The sequence below is a fragment of the Larus michahellis genome, chromosome 5, assembly GCF_964199755.1.
Source record: "Larus michahellis chromosome 5, bLarMic1.1, whole genome shotgun sequence".
Lineage (NCBI taxonomy): Eukaryota > Metazoa > Chordata > Aves > Charadriiformes > Laridae > Larus > Larus michahellis.
This window is the reverse complement of record NC_133900.1, coordinates 52,686,087-52,703,399: the sequence shown is the minus strand read 5'-3', so window position 1 is coordinate 52,703,399 and position 17,313 is coordinate 52,686,087. Positions and strand designations below refer to the sequence as shown.

At 44.8% G+C, this 17,313-nt stretch overlaps 1 protein-coding gene across 3 annotated transcripts in view; it reads right to left on the bottom strand.

Annotated features, from left to right (window-relative positions):
- Nucleotides 1-1,348: 1,348 nt before the first annotated feature.
- Nucleotides 1,349-17,313, bottom strand: part of FGFRL1 (fibroblast growth factor receptor like 1) — a 186,007-nt gene continuing 170,042 nt past the window's right edge. For all 3 annotated transcript variants that reach the window (XM_074587313.1, XM_074587312.1, XM_074587311.1), the window contains exons 5-7: nucleotides 13,106-13,390; nucleotides 8,774-9,127; nucleotides 1,349-5,863 (exon numbers count right to left, since the gene is read on the bottom strand). In XM_074587313.1, the coding sequence (XP_074443414.1) occupies nucleotides 5,454-5,863; nucleotides 8,774-9,127; nucleotides 13,106-13,390 (1,049 nt within the window). In that variant the 3' untranslated portion in view covers nucleotides 1,349-5,453. The remainder of the gene's footprint in view (nucleotides 5,864-8,773; nucleotides 9,128-13,105; nucleotides 13,391-17,313) is intronic.

Sequence of the window (17,313 nt, the reverse complement as noted above, 5' to 3'; positions counted from 1 at the left end):
CTTTGGGTAATTTGGAGTGCTGGGAATGCTCAACATACCCCATACAGGCAGAGGTGATGCCCAGATAGCAAAGCCATGATAAATTCTCCATTAACCTTTGACCACCTCCCAATTTTTGCTCACTGCTACATCTCCCCCGGGGCTTTATTCCAATATTTCAAACCTCAGAAGAGTTTCAGACAGCCACAGAAATGGAGCCGACAGAGAAATATTTCCTCTTTCCCACCCTAAGCGTGCAGTTTCTCTTTGGGTCCGAGGTCCAGGTCAGGTCAAGATGAAGTCTGGGTGAGGGCCAGCTTTTCTGAACTTTGTCACAGCTTGGATGTTTCCTGCTTCTGGAGTGAGTAGTGAGACACTCACACGTTTGCCTCGAAGGGCTGGAGGTGCTGGGCTTGACCTTGAAATCCCTGCTCCACTCCAGGCACTGGAGTTTGGCCATCAACTCCAGCGACCCCACAATTTCATCTTGCTAATTGCAGTTTGGCTCCTGGTGCAACTACGGCATTTGGCTGTAGAGGTGAAGAGAGCAAAAATAGTCCCTATTCACTAAAAGACAGAAACCTTTTCCAAATCATTCAAAAAATAATGCCTCTGCCAGATTCACAGCACCTACACAAAACATCAGACCAAGCTGTGGTGCAAAGGTAATTTTGCAATATTGTCTGCTTCGCCTTGCCAGCATGTGTTCCTGATGTGTGCAAACACACACACACGCACACACACGCGCACACCCTCTCACACACGCACACGGCCATCCTTTCCTTCACCATACAGTAAGTTTACAGAACTCTATTGTCTATTACCATAGTTCCAGGCTTTTATTCCTTTCTTTTCTTCTGTAACTTTTATTCCACAGCCAACAGACATGCACACACTCTGCCACGCTATCTCATTGTGATGTGTTCAGCTATTGTATTTGCCACCGATTGAAAAATCACATGCAACTTTTTATTTTAAATGTCTGATAAAATTTTTCAGTTTGAAAGGGGCCGACTGTACAAAGATTGTCCATACAAAGTTTAAAAATGCCACACACAAACTGGCACATAAGGCCATGTTTGATCTGTAATGCAAATAAAATAAACAAAGATGGTGAGTTTTAAGCCTAAAATTCCTTTGATCTTTGAAGCCCCATGGCTTTGAAAGTACAACTGCCTTCTGTATCACAGCCTGGCATGTACATCTATATGCCTATATGTGTACGTATACTTATACCTAACATAAAAAAACTTCTGTGTTCAAAATAGAGTCAGTAGCTAATTGCAAGACTATGGTTTTCTTCTTTAAACACCCTCTATGCATGAGTGAAGATCTTGTCCTGGTGAAGAAAAACAAATTCAAACACAAGCAGGACCTGGTTGAATTTATTTAGACTAAGGAAGACTTTGCAATACATGCAAGGCACAATCAAGCCCTAAAAATAAATGGCATGCAGTAGGGCGTGGGGCAGAGTGACCCTTAAGAGCACTTATTGGTACCCTGTGGAGGCAAAATAACTCCTCAAAAATGCAACACCCACCCAGGCACAGCAAGGCAGTGCAAGGCCCAGACAATATATACAGCCCCACTTAAATAGGGCATAAAATGATCTTATCCTAGGGGGAAATTTCACATCCATTTGGGTGCTCAAGAGGTGATGCTCAAGAGGAAGCTGATACCCAAGGCAGGATGAGCATCCCGAGCTTTCTGCAAATCAAGACCTTTACAGCATCTCACGTGGCACATCCAAAACCAGAGCTGTCTTTTCAGTGCCATGGCTGAGAGCTTCAGCTGCGCTTGGCCATTGCATCGTCCATGCTGGGTGGTTTACTGCTGTGTTTGCCTTTGGAAATCTCTATTAGCATCACTAGAGATTTGTGCCTAAGGGCAGGAGCTTCAAAGGGCAGGAAGAAGCCACTCCTTCTGCATATCTGGCAATATGTAAAGTTTTTGACTGCATGATACAACATTACAGAGCTGGACCACAAAGGGTAGAAGGCACCCGCGGAGAGCATTACGGTCAGCGTGGAAGACTGTGCTGTATGGGAAATGCAGGATTGCTTCTTTTAACCACTGACCCTCTCTCTGAGGGTCAGCAATATAGCTGCCATTTGAAAAAGTGCCATAGGACAGTCTCTTAGGGATTACTTAGAGCTGAACCATCCAAAACCAGTGTTCACCTCCACCTTTGAAGCTGGTTTCAGGACCTCTATCACAGCATGTGTTAGAAGTGTCCTCTCGCTGCAGCACTGGCACAAAGAGCAGAGAAGTGCTATGGGCTCACAGGGGCATCCTGCCCTCTGCCATGCCCATAACGCTGCTGAAACATGTGGTAGCTCACGACATATTATGGTGCAATAAGCAGCTTCCCATAGGCACGAAATATGAGATGTAGCCCTTAGTATCTCTCATGGAAACATCCACTTACTGCCTCCTTAAAATAAAGGTGATGTGCGTATAGTTTATAGAGGCATTTTAGGTTTGTGTGGGTTTTTTTAATAAAATGACTCAATAAACTATAGCCGTTAAGAACTGCCTAAATCATGCCTTATACCTGAACAGAGCCCTCAGTGCTCATATTTAAGCCTCCCTGAAGCCGAGAGGATGTATACAAAAATACTCATGATCTGCATTTAGCTTTTATGAGCTTCATAAATCTGTGTTAACAAAGTGTAACTGAACCCTCCTGCTGAAAAAAAAAATAAAAATTAACAATGCGTTGCTTTATTATAACCTCTACAGGAAGACCATCGTGAGGGATGGTCTTCCTGTAGAGGTTATAACATGAATTTCCTACTACAGCATACAGGAAAGCAGCAGAGTGTGCTATGAAGTACTGTATCGCAACAGTGCCAGTTGGTAAACTCCACATGAGTGGGAAGGTCTCCTTCTTCTACTCCCTCCTCCTCCTCCCCTTCCCCAGAGCTATTGGAAGGCTCCAGCCGGCATCAGCACAGTGGGCAGGGATGGAGCTACTGATCCAAGTGCCTAAGGCAAAAAAGGGACTTTTTGGAGCAGCATGTACTGGTGAAGGAAAGCAGGAGCTTACGTGATTTGCTGAATGGGGGCCTCATCTCGCAGCGCTACGGCTGAGCAAACAGGGAACTGTTTGGTTTGCTGGTGACTCAAACAAGCCAGCAGAAAAATCACTGCAGGTCAACCCAGAGCAAATACCTTCAGAAACGTTGCGAGAAAAGCAAAGCCTAAAGCACTGTTTTGTTTCAGGTTAAATGAAGTGTTTCACTTTCAAACGGAGCAGCTGGTATACTGAAGATCTCTTTTGCAGGACGGGCTTGAGAAGGAAGTAATTTCGAAGTTAAATTTGGCATGGTTCAAATTTTCAGGGTTTTTGCAGCAGCAAACTTCACGTGAGAACAGCAAACAGTTGCACCATTGCTGAACCTGCCTTCTCTAAGGAAAATTTTGGCCGCCAAAGGGTTGGGTGCCTCTCCTTGGCATGCAGCACAAGGAAGGTGCGAGGTGCGAGCCCTCCTGGAGGGCAGTAGCTCCCGGCGTGCTATTCCTACTGCGTCCAACTCACCCTCCGCTGGCTCCTTCAGCAGCTGCATTTACAAATGAAGTGTTTCACCTGCATTTCATATTTTCCCCTCCCAAGCACCCTGAGGGTGAAGTTCATTTTACAGGCTCACCAATTATTACGTTTTGATTTACAAAATTTTCTTTTAAAAAGGAAACCCACCGCAGGTTTGTGCTTAAAAAACAAATGCAACCTCCTTCCCCCACCAAAAAACATGCATAGTGAAACTGGCTTCCCTGTGAGCAGAGATCTTTGCTGCTGAAGATGACAAGGTGTTCATGAGAAGTGATGTGGCCACTGCAGACCCTCACAGTCAAAGCATAAACAGCGGAAAAGGCCAGTTTCTGATGGAAAGGGTGGCACCAGCGGCACCTGAGATGATGTTAGAAGGTTATATGTGGCTAGTATGAAAAGGCATAGAGATAGATGACCTCCAGGTTAGGAGAAGTACAGTTGGTCACATGTTACATTGAGCATATTCTGAGCATCGCATCTATAGAACCCGAAAAAAAATCTTTATTTTCTTTGATCAAAAATACGTATAGAAAGGCCTGTTTCGAGGAAAATATCATACACTTTTTTCTTGTTTAACAAAATAAATTAAATATACATGACTTCTGTTTAAACTCTATATAGAATTACAAAGGTTTTATATTTGCAATTGGACTAATTTCCAGTCCATATAGGTATTTAATATGGTCCTTCTTTATTTCATCTTCTTACTGTTGTTTGAACTGCAATGAAGTTGTATCATTTCCAAAATGTTATCTGAGGGGAGGGGACAACCACACACAACCTAGGTGAATATTTCTCAAATGCATTTTTTCCTACAAGATTATTATTTCATTCTCTTTGTTTCTTACTCTTTTTTCTAATGTTTTCATATATTTTGCATTGATGTAGAAAATCCAGTAGCTTGTCACTGTGAGCCATCAGAGGACAGTGTGTTTTGCTTTCTTCACCATCAGCAGTTCAATTATTATTATTATTAATTATTATTATTTCTTAAATATAAATATAAAGGTGTTCTGTACAATGTTCCTCTTTCCTTCTTTCCTTTTTCCTGGCAGTGGCACTGAGTCCTAGGACCAGGGAGCGGAGCATTTGTGGTTTGATCTGCAGAACCCGCCATGGGAAACACGATGCCTTCAACTTGCAGAAATCAAACACACCAGCTCAGTTAGCCTTTCAGACCAAATTACCGTGATTAAGAAGCATTCAGCATTTCACATTGTGAACAGAAATTCATTTTTCCAGGCCCTCTTGAACTACTTTTTTTTTTTCCCTGGAAGAGCTGAGTTGGTTACGTCTCCTGGTGCTTTGGCACTAAAACTCAGGTACTTCAGAGCTCGAGTCACTCAGAGGGAACAGGCTCTCCTGCATGCTCCCACGTGGGACAGGCTTGGGGGCTTCCCACCAAAACGAGTGATGTGCAGCAGGCACAGGAACAGAAGTGCCCATCTGGAAAAGCGCTGCGGTTGCCTCTTGCTCTTCCTGCTCCTTTTAGCAACACAAGGAAGGAGGTGGTGGTTCATGTCCCTGTGTCCTGTCTCACTTGTTGCCACCTTAATTAAAAAATCCGGGAAGGCTCTGCTGTTGGGGATGGCTGCCTCTCTGCTGAGATTCGGAGTTCCTTCATTATTCCTCAGCTACATCCTGATTGCAATAATTAAAAAAAAAAAATCTCTTTTCTCTCTCTGTCTTTCTCTATTATATATATATTTATATAGATAGATATAGATATATACACATATATATACACACACATACACACACGCATATACAATTATATATATATGTATATATATATTTAAAATTATATATAATCTTTTCTGTCTGCTTTGCCTATTGCTGGCAGTGTGAGCTGACTTGGAGCAGTCTCTTCTGAGGTACCACGAGGAAAAGCCCAAACGAGCTACTGTACACGGCCACCCACTTAGCACTGGTACTGAATGTGCTGGTGCTGATGGACTTTGCCTTCCACGTGCGAGTGGGTGTGGGTGTGGATGTCCGTGTAAATCTTTGGGTACATTTTGGATGCCATGGCTGGGGCAAGTGCAGGCCCTTGCGACAGTAAATGCTGCTGCTGGGCGACATATTCCTCATAGTTTATGGAGGAGATGCAGTCTTTGTCGGGGACCTGGGAGACACAGATTCTGTCCCGGGGCTGCGGCCGGTGCACGGGGGCAGCAGCTGGTGGGGAGCAGGGTTTCTTCTTGGTCTGGCAAAGCCACAAGAGGATCGTTCCGAAGATGAAGACGGCTCCGGCGGGGATGCCGATGATCACGGGCCAGGGCAGGCTGCTGGTCGAGGAAGGGGGCACAGGTGCACTTGGAGGCTTGGGATCTGGACATCATGGCAGGAGAGAGACAGAAAGAGTTAATTAAATGCAGGCAAAGTGAATTCAAAACAGATGTCACACTTGGGCTGGCTTTCGTACAGCCTGTCTGGCAAGCGTGCCAGACCAAGTAACAAGGGAGAAATCAAGCCAGCACATGATGTTTGGTAACTGCTTTGCTTTTCAGTGCTCCTGGAAGGACAAGCAACCCATTTTCTTTGGTTTAGGGGTCGGGAGGGGAGTCTTTGGGTGATTTTTTAACTTTCTTATCCAAGCTTTAATGGATGCACTAGAGCCAGCCCAAAAGAGTTTCCTAACACCCTCACTCTGTGATGGAGTGGGCTTCGCTGCCCAGATTGGAGGATACAACGTGGGACGTGTCAGTAATACCTCCATGTCAGCAGCCCAGGAGGCACGATCGGGTTGCACAGAGCAACAGCACATTGCCCACTTGCCTCTGCCAGGTGTAGCTGTGTCTGCGTGGGCTTTAGACACTCTCTAGTATCCCTGTCTAGCGATATACTGGAGCTACTCAGCAATGCTCCACCATGACAGGCAGCATGAATGTGGCATTTTGGGGGGTGTTGTTTTGAGTTTCTTGTGTGTCTGAGAGGAAGGTTGAAGGATGTACGTGAGCTGGTGTCCCCTCCTTGGTGCCCAAGCCGTGGAGAACTGAAAGTTCACATGGCATTAAAGTGTGTGTCCAACTCCCTATGGGTTCTACCTTCACCAGTCTTTTTGGAGCTGCTGTTGGCTTTCCTAGGGCAGCAAATGCAGCTACTGGAGGAGATAAGATGCTTCAGACAGCATCTTTCACACCTACCTCCCCCCTCTCCTCTGTACTGTTGGCATTCTTTACACCCCCGGGTTTCTCAGCCTGATCTCTTGATTTATAGACCCAAAAGGAGTCCTGGGGTAGGATCCTAGCTATCAAAATCCTCATCTAGATAGCTACTAGCTGGGATTTCCATAGCCGTAGGAATTCAGCTTGCAGGAAGACGCTCAAGAAATTTTGAAAACCACAGGTTATCCAAACCGCCCAATATGTTACATTCAAACATATATCACTTAACTTTCAAGTCAAACTTCTATAAGACACTGATGTCTTTTTCTCTCCTTGACAAATAATCCTACGGCTAGCCTGAAATATTAAATATATACCATGTGGTCTCTTTGAAGTCAGAAGCACCTAAACTGTTGACCTCAATAGACAAAACTTTGATTCACCAACACTGAAAATTACAGAATAATTTAGGCTGGAAGGGCAGTTTGGAGGTCATCTTGTCCAACCCCTGCTCAAAGCGAGACAGGATCAGAGAACTGACCCATCAGCTGACCACAAAAAAACAGTCTTCATGTTGGTTGGCAGAAATCCTCTGCTGGGCTGAAATGAAAGTGTTTTGATATTCATCCATGTTGTTCTTCAGAGTTGTCTATGTCAAATCTGGTAGACTTACAAGCAAAATGTGTTTTTCTAACTCATGGCCTTGCAACCACATTGTTGCCTCTGAGGGCAATCTGGGTTCTCCTTCTCCGTCATTGCTACTAACAACAGGCCTGCAGGCTCTCTTTCTGGAATGAGGCCTCATTATAGTCCCATTTAAATCAATGGAAAGTATCCCACTGATTTCATTGCAAGCTGGATCAGACTCTCATAGTTCAGAAACACCCAGAGGCTTTGAGTTATATCCCACCCACGCAGCCTTTTCCTTGGGATTGACAGGCTTTCTAGTTGGGAGTTTAGTCCTAAATCTAAGTGATGCAGAAGAAGATGCCAAGAGCACTCTCTTACTTGGCAACCTGCTGTCAGTATCTAAATTCAAGCTAGTGACTCTCGGCTGCTGAGAAACAGAGCTTTGGCAATCAGCGAGCAGGGGAAGGGGGAATCGAGGATGGAATCCTAAGGCCATGCTGCCTTCCTCACAGGATTCATGAGTGTTTTCCCCACTGTCTACACAGAAAACCAGTCCTAACAGCCTGGGAGAGTTAATGATCTCTCTTTCTTACTGGTGTCTTGACTGGAGACACTCCATTAGACCTGACCGCCAAAATGTTCTGATATTGCCTCCAGCTCCTGAGGCTGATTTTTTTCATAAAACTGGTGGATCTGAAGCTAGATTCACATGGCAAGATAAGGCAGAAAGAAATGCCTTTTTCAATAAAAAATTTTATAAGGGCAGAACTGCACAGTCAGGAGACAATGGAGTAAATGACAAAGCAAGGATGGTGTGTCTCAAACACACTCGATACAGCCTCAAGTGGACGTGGCCACCAGCTCTGAGGCCTGGAGAGAGAAGGAAGCAGCTGCAAGTCTGGTACAAGGATCCCCAGGGAATCACTGGGTAAGAATTCAACTAATCAATCATTCTCTCTTTCACACTCATTCTTTTCCTTTGCTTGTGACTGGGACAGTTGTTATTCTTCTGTCATTTTATGGGCCTGTATCATTGTTTCCTTTTACCAGTAAAAACAATATAAATAAGAGGATGAGAAAGAAGAAATCTGAGGGAATGGGGTTGCAAACTGTGTTGCTATTCTGCTCCCTTCTCACGCGCTGCACCCTGTCACTAAAGTCATTAGTGCCTGCAACTGTACTATCCTTTCCCAGCTCCTCTTCCATACAGGAGCAGGTAACTCATTTTCCTTCCCCTTACTGGAATCGTTATTCCCCGTGAAGGGAGAAAAGGAAACATCATCAAGAGGATTTCAGCAGGGGCTGATTTAAATCAGGGTTGGTTTAGTCCCTCATGCATTCTTACTAGAACTGGACTAGCCGAAATCAGCACAGCATCACAAAGGGCCATAGAGCCCAGTAGGCATCAATAGTTGGGTTAATAAAGATCATGATGCAGACTATTGTCTGCAATGGTTGTCTATTGTCTGCAAGTTCATATGGGGAAAAAAAAGGCATAACTCACCTGGCAGAACGGTGAGAAAAGCACTGCGAAAGCTGTAGCCCATGGTGTTTGCCCCTAGGCAAATGTACATCCCTGCATCCTCTTCCTTGGCTCGAGTAATCATCAGTTTGTTCAGGTAGGAACCATCGGGACGGGACCAGACCTCCCCCGTGGGCAGCACAACGAACTTCTGTCCCCCAACGTCGATAGTTGAATTGTACTTGCTCTCTGTGCCGTACTCCACCCTTTTCAGCCACTGGATGACGGGTTTGACATCGCTGCGGACTTTGCACTGGAAGGATGTGGTCCCACCGTAGTCTACCGTCGTGTTTACGGGGTGCGTCCCTGTCAGGATGGGCTTGGACCTTGTCCTCTCTGCACAAAAACACAGGGAGCTCCATGGAAAAAGCTGTTTGCCAATCTCATTAACTTGTGATAGCAGAAACATTGGGAAAAGGTGTAGGAGGGACGCAAAATAATTGTCTAGTCCAACTCCCTGCCCCAAAGCAGGCTTAGATTTCTGCAAACCTCTCCTGATATAAATTCGCTCAGCCTCTGCCAAAGCCTCTAATGGTAGATGCTCTTCAGTCTCTACAGTCAACTCCTCCATTGTCTGAGGCTTGGCAAGTGTTATCTCATGCTCAACCTGAATCTTCCTATTTCTAACAAGGAAGTTACTTACTCAATCTGCAGCAGGTCTGGATAAAAGTTTGCTCTCCCTCCTAGCCCTTATATTTTGGAAAATTTTCTTCATCCCTCTCTGTTGTACACTAAACAACTCTCCTAACTGCTAAGAAAATAGGGTCCTAAGATTCTCCTACAGAAGGTTTTTCTCTCTTTTCTGTGTTTCCGCTCTCTCAGGTCTCTCATGAAGCATTTATATTTGGGCGGCAGTTTGCAGGGTGTTACGCAGCACCGCACAAGTCAGACCTGGCCCTTCTGCTCCTTAGCAAGTATTTGAAGTCCAGTCTGAACTGCTGAATTTCCCCATTCCCTTCCCGTACACTGCAGCTATGAGACGACAAAAGGGGCCATCGTTCCTTATACTCCCACTCCTTGTGTACCCATATCTCAGGGACCATATCCCAGAATAATGGGATCTTAATGATGTACCTACAGGGTCAGAGGCTGCACTGATCTTTCTTGAGTCTTGACCTGAGGAAGATAAATGGCCTGACACTAGCCAAAAAGGCCAAAACCCATTTCAGGATTAAATTTGAGCAATAGTATAGGTCTGAACACAAATGAAGTGGATTATTTCACTGTAAATGGTCACTTGATATTGACCCTGATGATGTCTTATCAATGTTTATAAATATCTGAAGGACAGTGTAAAGAAGATGAAGCTAGGTTTTTATCAGTGGTGCCCAGTGACAGGACCAGAGGCAATGGACACAAACTGAAACACAGGAGGGTCCTTCTAAACATCAGAAAACACTTTTCTGTTGTGAGGGTGACTGAGCACTGGTACAGGTTGCCCAGAGAGATTGTGGCATCTCCATCCTTGCTGATATTCAAAAGCCGTCTGGACATGGTCCTGGGCAACCAGATCTAGGTGACACTGATTGAGCAGGGAGGGTTGGACCAGATGACCTCCAGAGGTCCCTTCCAACCTCAGCCATTCTGTGATGCTGTGTCTCTTACCACTGTGTCTGGTAGGGTGCAATTTGCAGGTGAATATGACAGAACCTTTGTATTCTCAGACACAACCTCAGTTTTTTACCAGATTATTTACAAATACATATCTATTGAGAGTCTACACCAGAACCACTGTGGCTATTCCCAGTTTGGGGACAGTGAGGGGAGGGGTAAGATATATTCTTTCTCCTTTTGGTCTTCCCAAATGTTCCGTAAGGACAGACAAAATTGGATGGGAAAAGGCCTTTCCTTTCATGGACTAATGGCAGGCTGTGCATATTGTCTCATCTTTCATCTGGGGGTCCTTCAGGACTTCTGTCATCTCAGTTGCTGGGCCTGGCAGCTGCCCATGGGGACCAAACTCTGCTGGAAGCCATCCCATGCCATGTCATCCACTACTGGGGGAGCGGAGACCACAGACACCACCAGTGAGGAAGATCTTCACTTCACCCTTACCTCCCTGCTTTTATTATTTCTTTCTTCAGTCTAATCGTCCCCACACTCACTATGGAGCAAATTTTTGTGGAGGAAGAGCTCAAGAAGGCTTTTTCTTTTCTAGCCAATTACAAAATCTTTCCTTTCCCACAAATTTTTTTCATCAAGTCTCAGCTGATGAAGGAAACAAGATGGTAGGAAAGGAAACCAAACGCACGAGGTTCACAAGACCATCCTTTCCAGCATGATCATAAGCCTTATGTTGTGTCAACACCACATAAAGTCAAAGGAAAAATATATCCCTCATTCTGAGGAATGTCTGGGTTTTTTTTAGTGCTAGCATCAGAGAAATCAGTCACAGTTTCCAGAAAAGGAGGTACTGCAAACCTCTATCCTAGGCACCGAGATAAATTATGGTATCGCAGTGGGTGGTAACTGCTGGCAATCATCAACTGCATTTGATGGCAAACACTGCAGAATTGAGCATGTAACAAAACAGCTCCCACCAGCACTGGCTTTGGGGTGAGAGGAAGGAACAATGGATCCTCTTTCAAAACCTCAGGATACTTTCAATGATGAGGGCTCTAAAGATGTGCCTGGGGAACAAAAATACCACAGTGGTCTCCACAGGCTTTGCCTTGGGACTGTGAGCGGGAATCACAGCTGGGGAGAGTAAGACTCAGATAAGCAGGACTTAGGAGTGGAGGCTCAGGGGAAATAAAAAAAAAGGAGGAAATTGAATAAAACCTGAAATGCTCCACAGAATTATGTTAAAAATAGAAAGACGTCTGAAAACTGCTTAATGCCCTTATCTCCTTGACTCTGGTTCCAGCTTTGGTTACTGTTTTCACTCCTAGCCAGCAAAAGCTAATGAAAACAAAGGTTACATACATCTTTAAGTTGATAAAAACCAAGATAAACAGGGACACAGAAAGGGGTTTGTTCCTGGTGCTGTCTGGTTTTGATGAAGTGAAAATGCCACAGCTGCCATTAGGATGGGGCTTGATTCATTTCCCTGTCTCTGCTCCTGGTTTTAGTGTAAACACATGTTTTTACTGTCTCCACACAGCTGCATCTTTATCAATCCCAGATGTCCAGCAGGTTTGTGCCTTCTGAGCCCAACAGAGCTCCCCACATGTGCTTTTAATTCCTGTGATTCTAGAGAAAGGACTTATCAGAGAACAGATCTTTACCTTTAAGAACAATCTTTCACACTGGGATAAACTTTCTCATGCTAAAATGTATGCACAGACAGACAAACGACATGCTTTCCATGTGGCTGGAAATAGCCCTCCATGCCCCCGCTCCTCATTAATGAAAGCTATTCAATCTTCCCTCCATTCAGCTCATCTTCTCCACTTTTGTGAGTTGGCTGCTCTGTAATCATTTCCATGACAACTTATGATGATGTCATAGACAATGCACAATGATTTAAGAATAAGAGCTCTCCTCTGGTAAACGTAGGTAGGATTTGAGTATAATTATCTTCAGTAATAATATGGGAAACGAGAGATGAGAGACCAAGAATCAGAACAGCTAGATAGTAAGAAAAGCAATTTACTCTATGCCACCAAAATACAGGGTAGTCCCCCGCAGCTCATCTTCTAAGGGCTGAATCTTTAAAGCTATGTAGGCATCTAAAGATACAGACAGGACCCTGGGATTTATTTTTTTTTTAGTATCTCAGTTGTACCCACCTGAACCTTCAGATGCCCAAATGTTTTTTAAAATCTGGTCCTAAAGCTTTGTCTGGCTAATCACTCTAGCCATAAGATTTCTGCTAATTCCCTTGGGACGCTCCTCTAACGAAGTGGGCTTCCTATTACAGCTATATCTAGACTAAATTTTCAGTTGATTGGTTTGACCCTATTACCACTGTGATAGAGTAATCTGGGCCACGCTAAATATTTCCACTCCTCCTCTATGGTACATGAAAGGGCTTTCTCAGTTAGTTCTCAGTCTGTCCTTGAATTGACTCTGTTGGTAGTATAAGATTGAATTGGGCAATGGTGAACTTTTACCATGCAGATGCCCTTAGAGAAGACTGTTTCCCAAGTATCTCTCCTAATTTCAGCTACTAACTTCTATTATTGCTACTCTGTCTTACCCAGGTGTTAGGTTTATTCTAGAGTTTCAATAATGTTTTCTCTGTCTCTGATGTTTTTAACACTTTCCCATTTCTGTGTCCACACACTTGCCATCACACTCCACTCTTTTTTTGCAGCCAGCCTTCTTCTCAAAGCTCCCTCCCTGACTTTCCACCCCAGATGCTGCACTTACGGATTACTTCAACTTTGTATGTTGCATTGATTTCTCCAACTTTGTTAAACACTCGGCAGGTGTATTTCCCACTGTCCTCTGGCTTCAGGTTCTTCAGGTTCAGCGTCCACTTCTTCTTCTTGTTCTCCCCAATCTCTTGGGGTGTGAGGGGCTTATTGTCCTTCAGCCACATGATGTCAGGCCGTGGGTTCCCGCTGGCCACACACTTCAGGCGGATGGAGCTGCCGACAGGACGGGCGATCACTCTCCGTCTCATCTTGGCAGGCTGTGTGAACCTGGGTCGGGCTGCAAAAGGCATGAAAAATTGACTGTGGTGAGCAAAAGGCACACAAAGGAAGATACTACTGTCAAGTGTTATGGACAGATTTGTTTGAGAGGCACCCAACAACCCCATACATACCAGTCTAGCAATCTCATATCAGCTCAAACTAATTTCCTTAGAAAGGGGGCACTATCCAGCCTGATGCATTTGAATGTCTAGTGGACTGCCATGGTCACCGCATTAGCCTTCAGCATAGCAGAACCCTGGAATTTCTCAGTGTCCATAAGGCAACTGCGTCAGACCATCTCACAAAATAATACCAAAATCACACTATTGCAGATGAAGGCAAAATGCAGCCCCATAATCACATTATAATCATTACCATATTCCATGCCACAAGTTCAAGCCCTTATCCAAGACCTAAGGAAAAACCTCAGATACCTGTCAGGCCATCTATTTTCTCAATCTTTTGCTGGTCATTTGAAGCTTCACGTTCTGGAGGTGTTCTGACCCCTAGTTCTCACTGCCTTTAATGTGACTTAAGAAGAGTCAACATCTTTTCAATGTGTAGCAAAGTCTTAGAAATGTGCCAGACTTTTGTACATTAATCTGAACTGAAACATATGCAATTCATTCAACATTAATTTATGAAGCATTCACGCTGAAAGGCACAAAGAAGCACAAAAACAAAAGGAAAGACCCAATAAAAAAACCTTGAGTTTGTTCTTAGAAGATAACCCATGCCAGTCCATCCCACAAATGGAGAAGCTGAAGCAATAGCTGCTGATGGACAGAATCATGGGTTAAGATAGTCACCTTCTCTTAGCAAGGAAGTCACCAATATTTCTAATGGCAGTGACAAGAACGCTAGAGAAATGCAAGGTCCTCAGCTGGCAAAATCTGAAACTTAGACCCTCAACTGCACCTAACTTTAATTCAGATTATGTCACAATTCCAGAGGGAAAAGAGGTGGCACCTTTACACCCTAGTAGCTTTACTGACATTGCAGAGAGTCTTCCTGTAAAGTCGTGAGTTGCTCTACCTAATCAATAGAAAGAAAATTATCTTTGCAAAAACTCTTAAAACAATTGAAACAATAGAACATGACCAGTAGCAAGGCAAAAGCTTGTCTAATAGTATCCTGTAGTGCAGAATTCAAAAGGAATTACATATTTCCCAGAGTTACTTTAATTATGCAGTGACAGTCCAGGGGCACTGCTAACTCCAATCTCCTGCTGAGATTAACACCACCTCTGACTCCCGCTTGGCACTCTCCTCCTACATCCAAAATACTGCTGCCAAATTCACCTGTCTTCTTTTTTTTTTATTTTGACAAAGCCAGTTTCTCCTCTGAGTCTATTCAGCATCTCCACAACACATTTCTCTCCCTGCTTTTGAACCCTGTTTCTTGCTTACCATAATCTTACTCTTCAGCCATAAAGGGCAGTCACCCTGCATTTTCACAATCCCTGGCAAATTCTCCCTGGTCTTTGTCTTGGGAGATAAGAGAACTAGGCAATGAGTGGCCTGCTCTGTGGCACACTGGGTTGAATTATGCCTGTCAGCCACTGGCCTTCACCACTGGCAACTGGAAAGCCACAACCTCAGTAGCACATAAGACACCAAAGCAAGCTGAGAAGCTTGTGCTTTAGGTATCAGGGAAATCTGCTGCAGGGCAACAGAGTGGGACACCCTACTACAGAGCCAGCCCTGCTGCCCGGGGCTGAGGGACAGAAGCTCTGGGATGTGCACTATAGCAGAGCTTTGCTGGATGGAGGAAGCTGCTCTGCAGCTTCTTCTCTCCAAGCACTGGGGAACTGCAGCTATTGCCCTCCGAGGTCTGTGAACATATCCCTTAGTCCTCACCCCACTGCAGCCTTGCCCAACATCCCTTCCTTTCAGAAGAAGACACCCTTTGGCATACCCCTCTCTTCAGAGTCCTTTTCTGTAGGGGAAACCATCTGCCTCCACAGCCTCCCCTTGCCCCCTTGGCTGTCATTTTGGGTCCCAGCCATTTCATGTTATTTCAAACTCTTGCTCAGAAATGCTTTACTCTCCGTACAGAGGCTTTCATGTGTAATCTAAGGAACCGGAGCAACTCCAGCACTGAAAGTCCTTGCTGTGACAGCTGAGCAGCAAGTGTGACATACTAACCCACTCCACAGGTCGTGGTGCGTAAATTGCTGGGTATTCCCTTGAGGGTCTGCTGCAAGAGGAGGCCCCCTCCCAGCAAAAACAATCACCCTCCCAGAGAGATAATTAACCCCATCATAGCTGCACATTGTGAGCAATGACATGCTGACGGTTAAGTCTGAGCCGAGGGAGATGTGCTGATAAGGGCTGTCATTGTGGAAATCCAGTGAATGTCTGCAAGGTGCATGGAGAAGTTAAGAACAAGCTGCGAAATGGGTCTAAACAGTTATCCTCTAACACAGCAGTAATTTACTCTGAACTGCGGGTCCAGGTAGGGGTGGATCCTCACCGGATTCTTGGGCTGGGACTACCATATGAGAGAGCAGCCTCGGGACAGGACAGTCACACTGCCCATGCAGAGTGAAGAGTCGAGTGAGGCTAAGCTCTCGCCTTCCCTTACCGCTTCCCTACTTCCACAGCAATATTTCAGAAGGACTTGGTGTCCCTGCTCGGTAAGGGCGCTGCAAGACAGAAAGTCTCTTTCCTCCCCAAAAATCAGGCCTATAAGGTTTCTGGTTTTCCTCCCACTGTGACTCCCATGAATCTCTCTGGAGTTTTGCATTCATTGCTCGTACATTGTTGCCCAGATACATTCCAGTCTACAGGTAAAGCTAAACTTCTTTGGCTCTTTCTGTCTTTCTTTCTTCTTCTGTTTAAAGAAGGTTAAGTGATTATGTGGTCTCAAAAGCTACTCCAGGCTGTGCGCAATATGCTGAAACCAGATCCCATTTACACAGTCCTGAATGTTTCCTTGACAAAAGCCTGAATTAGACAAGTTTAGAAAAGGCAGTTAACAAAAAAGGAGAAAGAGACACACACACACATAAGAGAGAAAAAGAGACCCAGCCAGCACAAAGGAGAAACAGGGAGAAGCAGCAGTGTGAGAGAGGCAGAAAAACTCTTTTGAGCTGGTGCTAGTAAATGTCTGTCCCCAAATCTGTACCATTACAGAAGTTTTGCTTGTTGGAGTGCCAGTGAAGACCATTACAAAGTGCCTCTGTGTTATTTATACTTCACATGCTTGTTCTCCTCCACATCACTTGGCGTTTGCTTCATAAACATGAACAGCACATTTGTACAGTATAAATTATGCCACACACAAGAGCAAGGGAAAACACAAGTGGATGGGGACAAAGAGACAGTGTTGTGCATGGGCTCCTTGCTGAAATGCTGTTTACCATAAAGATTTATTCAAGCTAATGAAAATTAAATGAAACAGAAGGCTGTCGGCACAAAGACCTGGGAAGGAATTCAGCAGTCTCCTCTTCCTCCGGGACACCTCGAGGTATATGGATTAGTCACAGAGGCTCCTGTCAGATGTTGCTTATACAAACTGAGGTAGTTAGCTAAAACATGTAGTCTGCTGCGATCCACCACAATTACCTCTACATTGCGATGGTCAGCACCTCTTCAATCTTTCCTGATACTCACACAAAAAAGTGTCACGATATGACTAAGTATTGAAATACTTTCAAGTCTTTTGGATAAGAGCTTACCCAGTTGTGGGAAGACATGGCTTAGGGGTATCTAGTTTCCCAAGATCAGCTACCTGCTCTTGATGGGGGCCCGACCTCTCCCTAGTGATACCACTCAACAGTGGTAGCTGGAAAGCAAAGTGGAGGGTTTTTTTTCCCATGCTTCTCCTCTCCCAATTCTCTAGAGCCCAGGACTCTGCAAACACAAACTGTTCCTTCACCCATTATCCTCCAGAGACCTGCAGATACACACTGACCCTCACAGAATCACAGAGTCA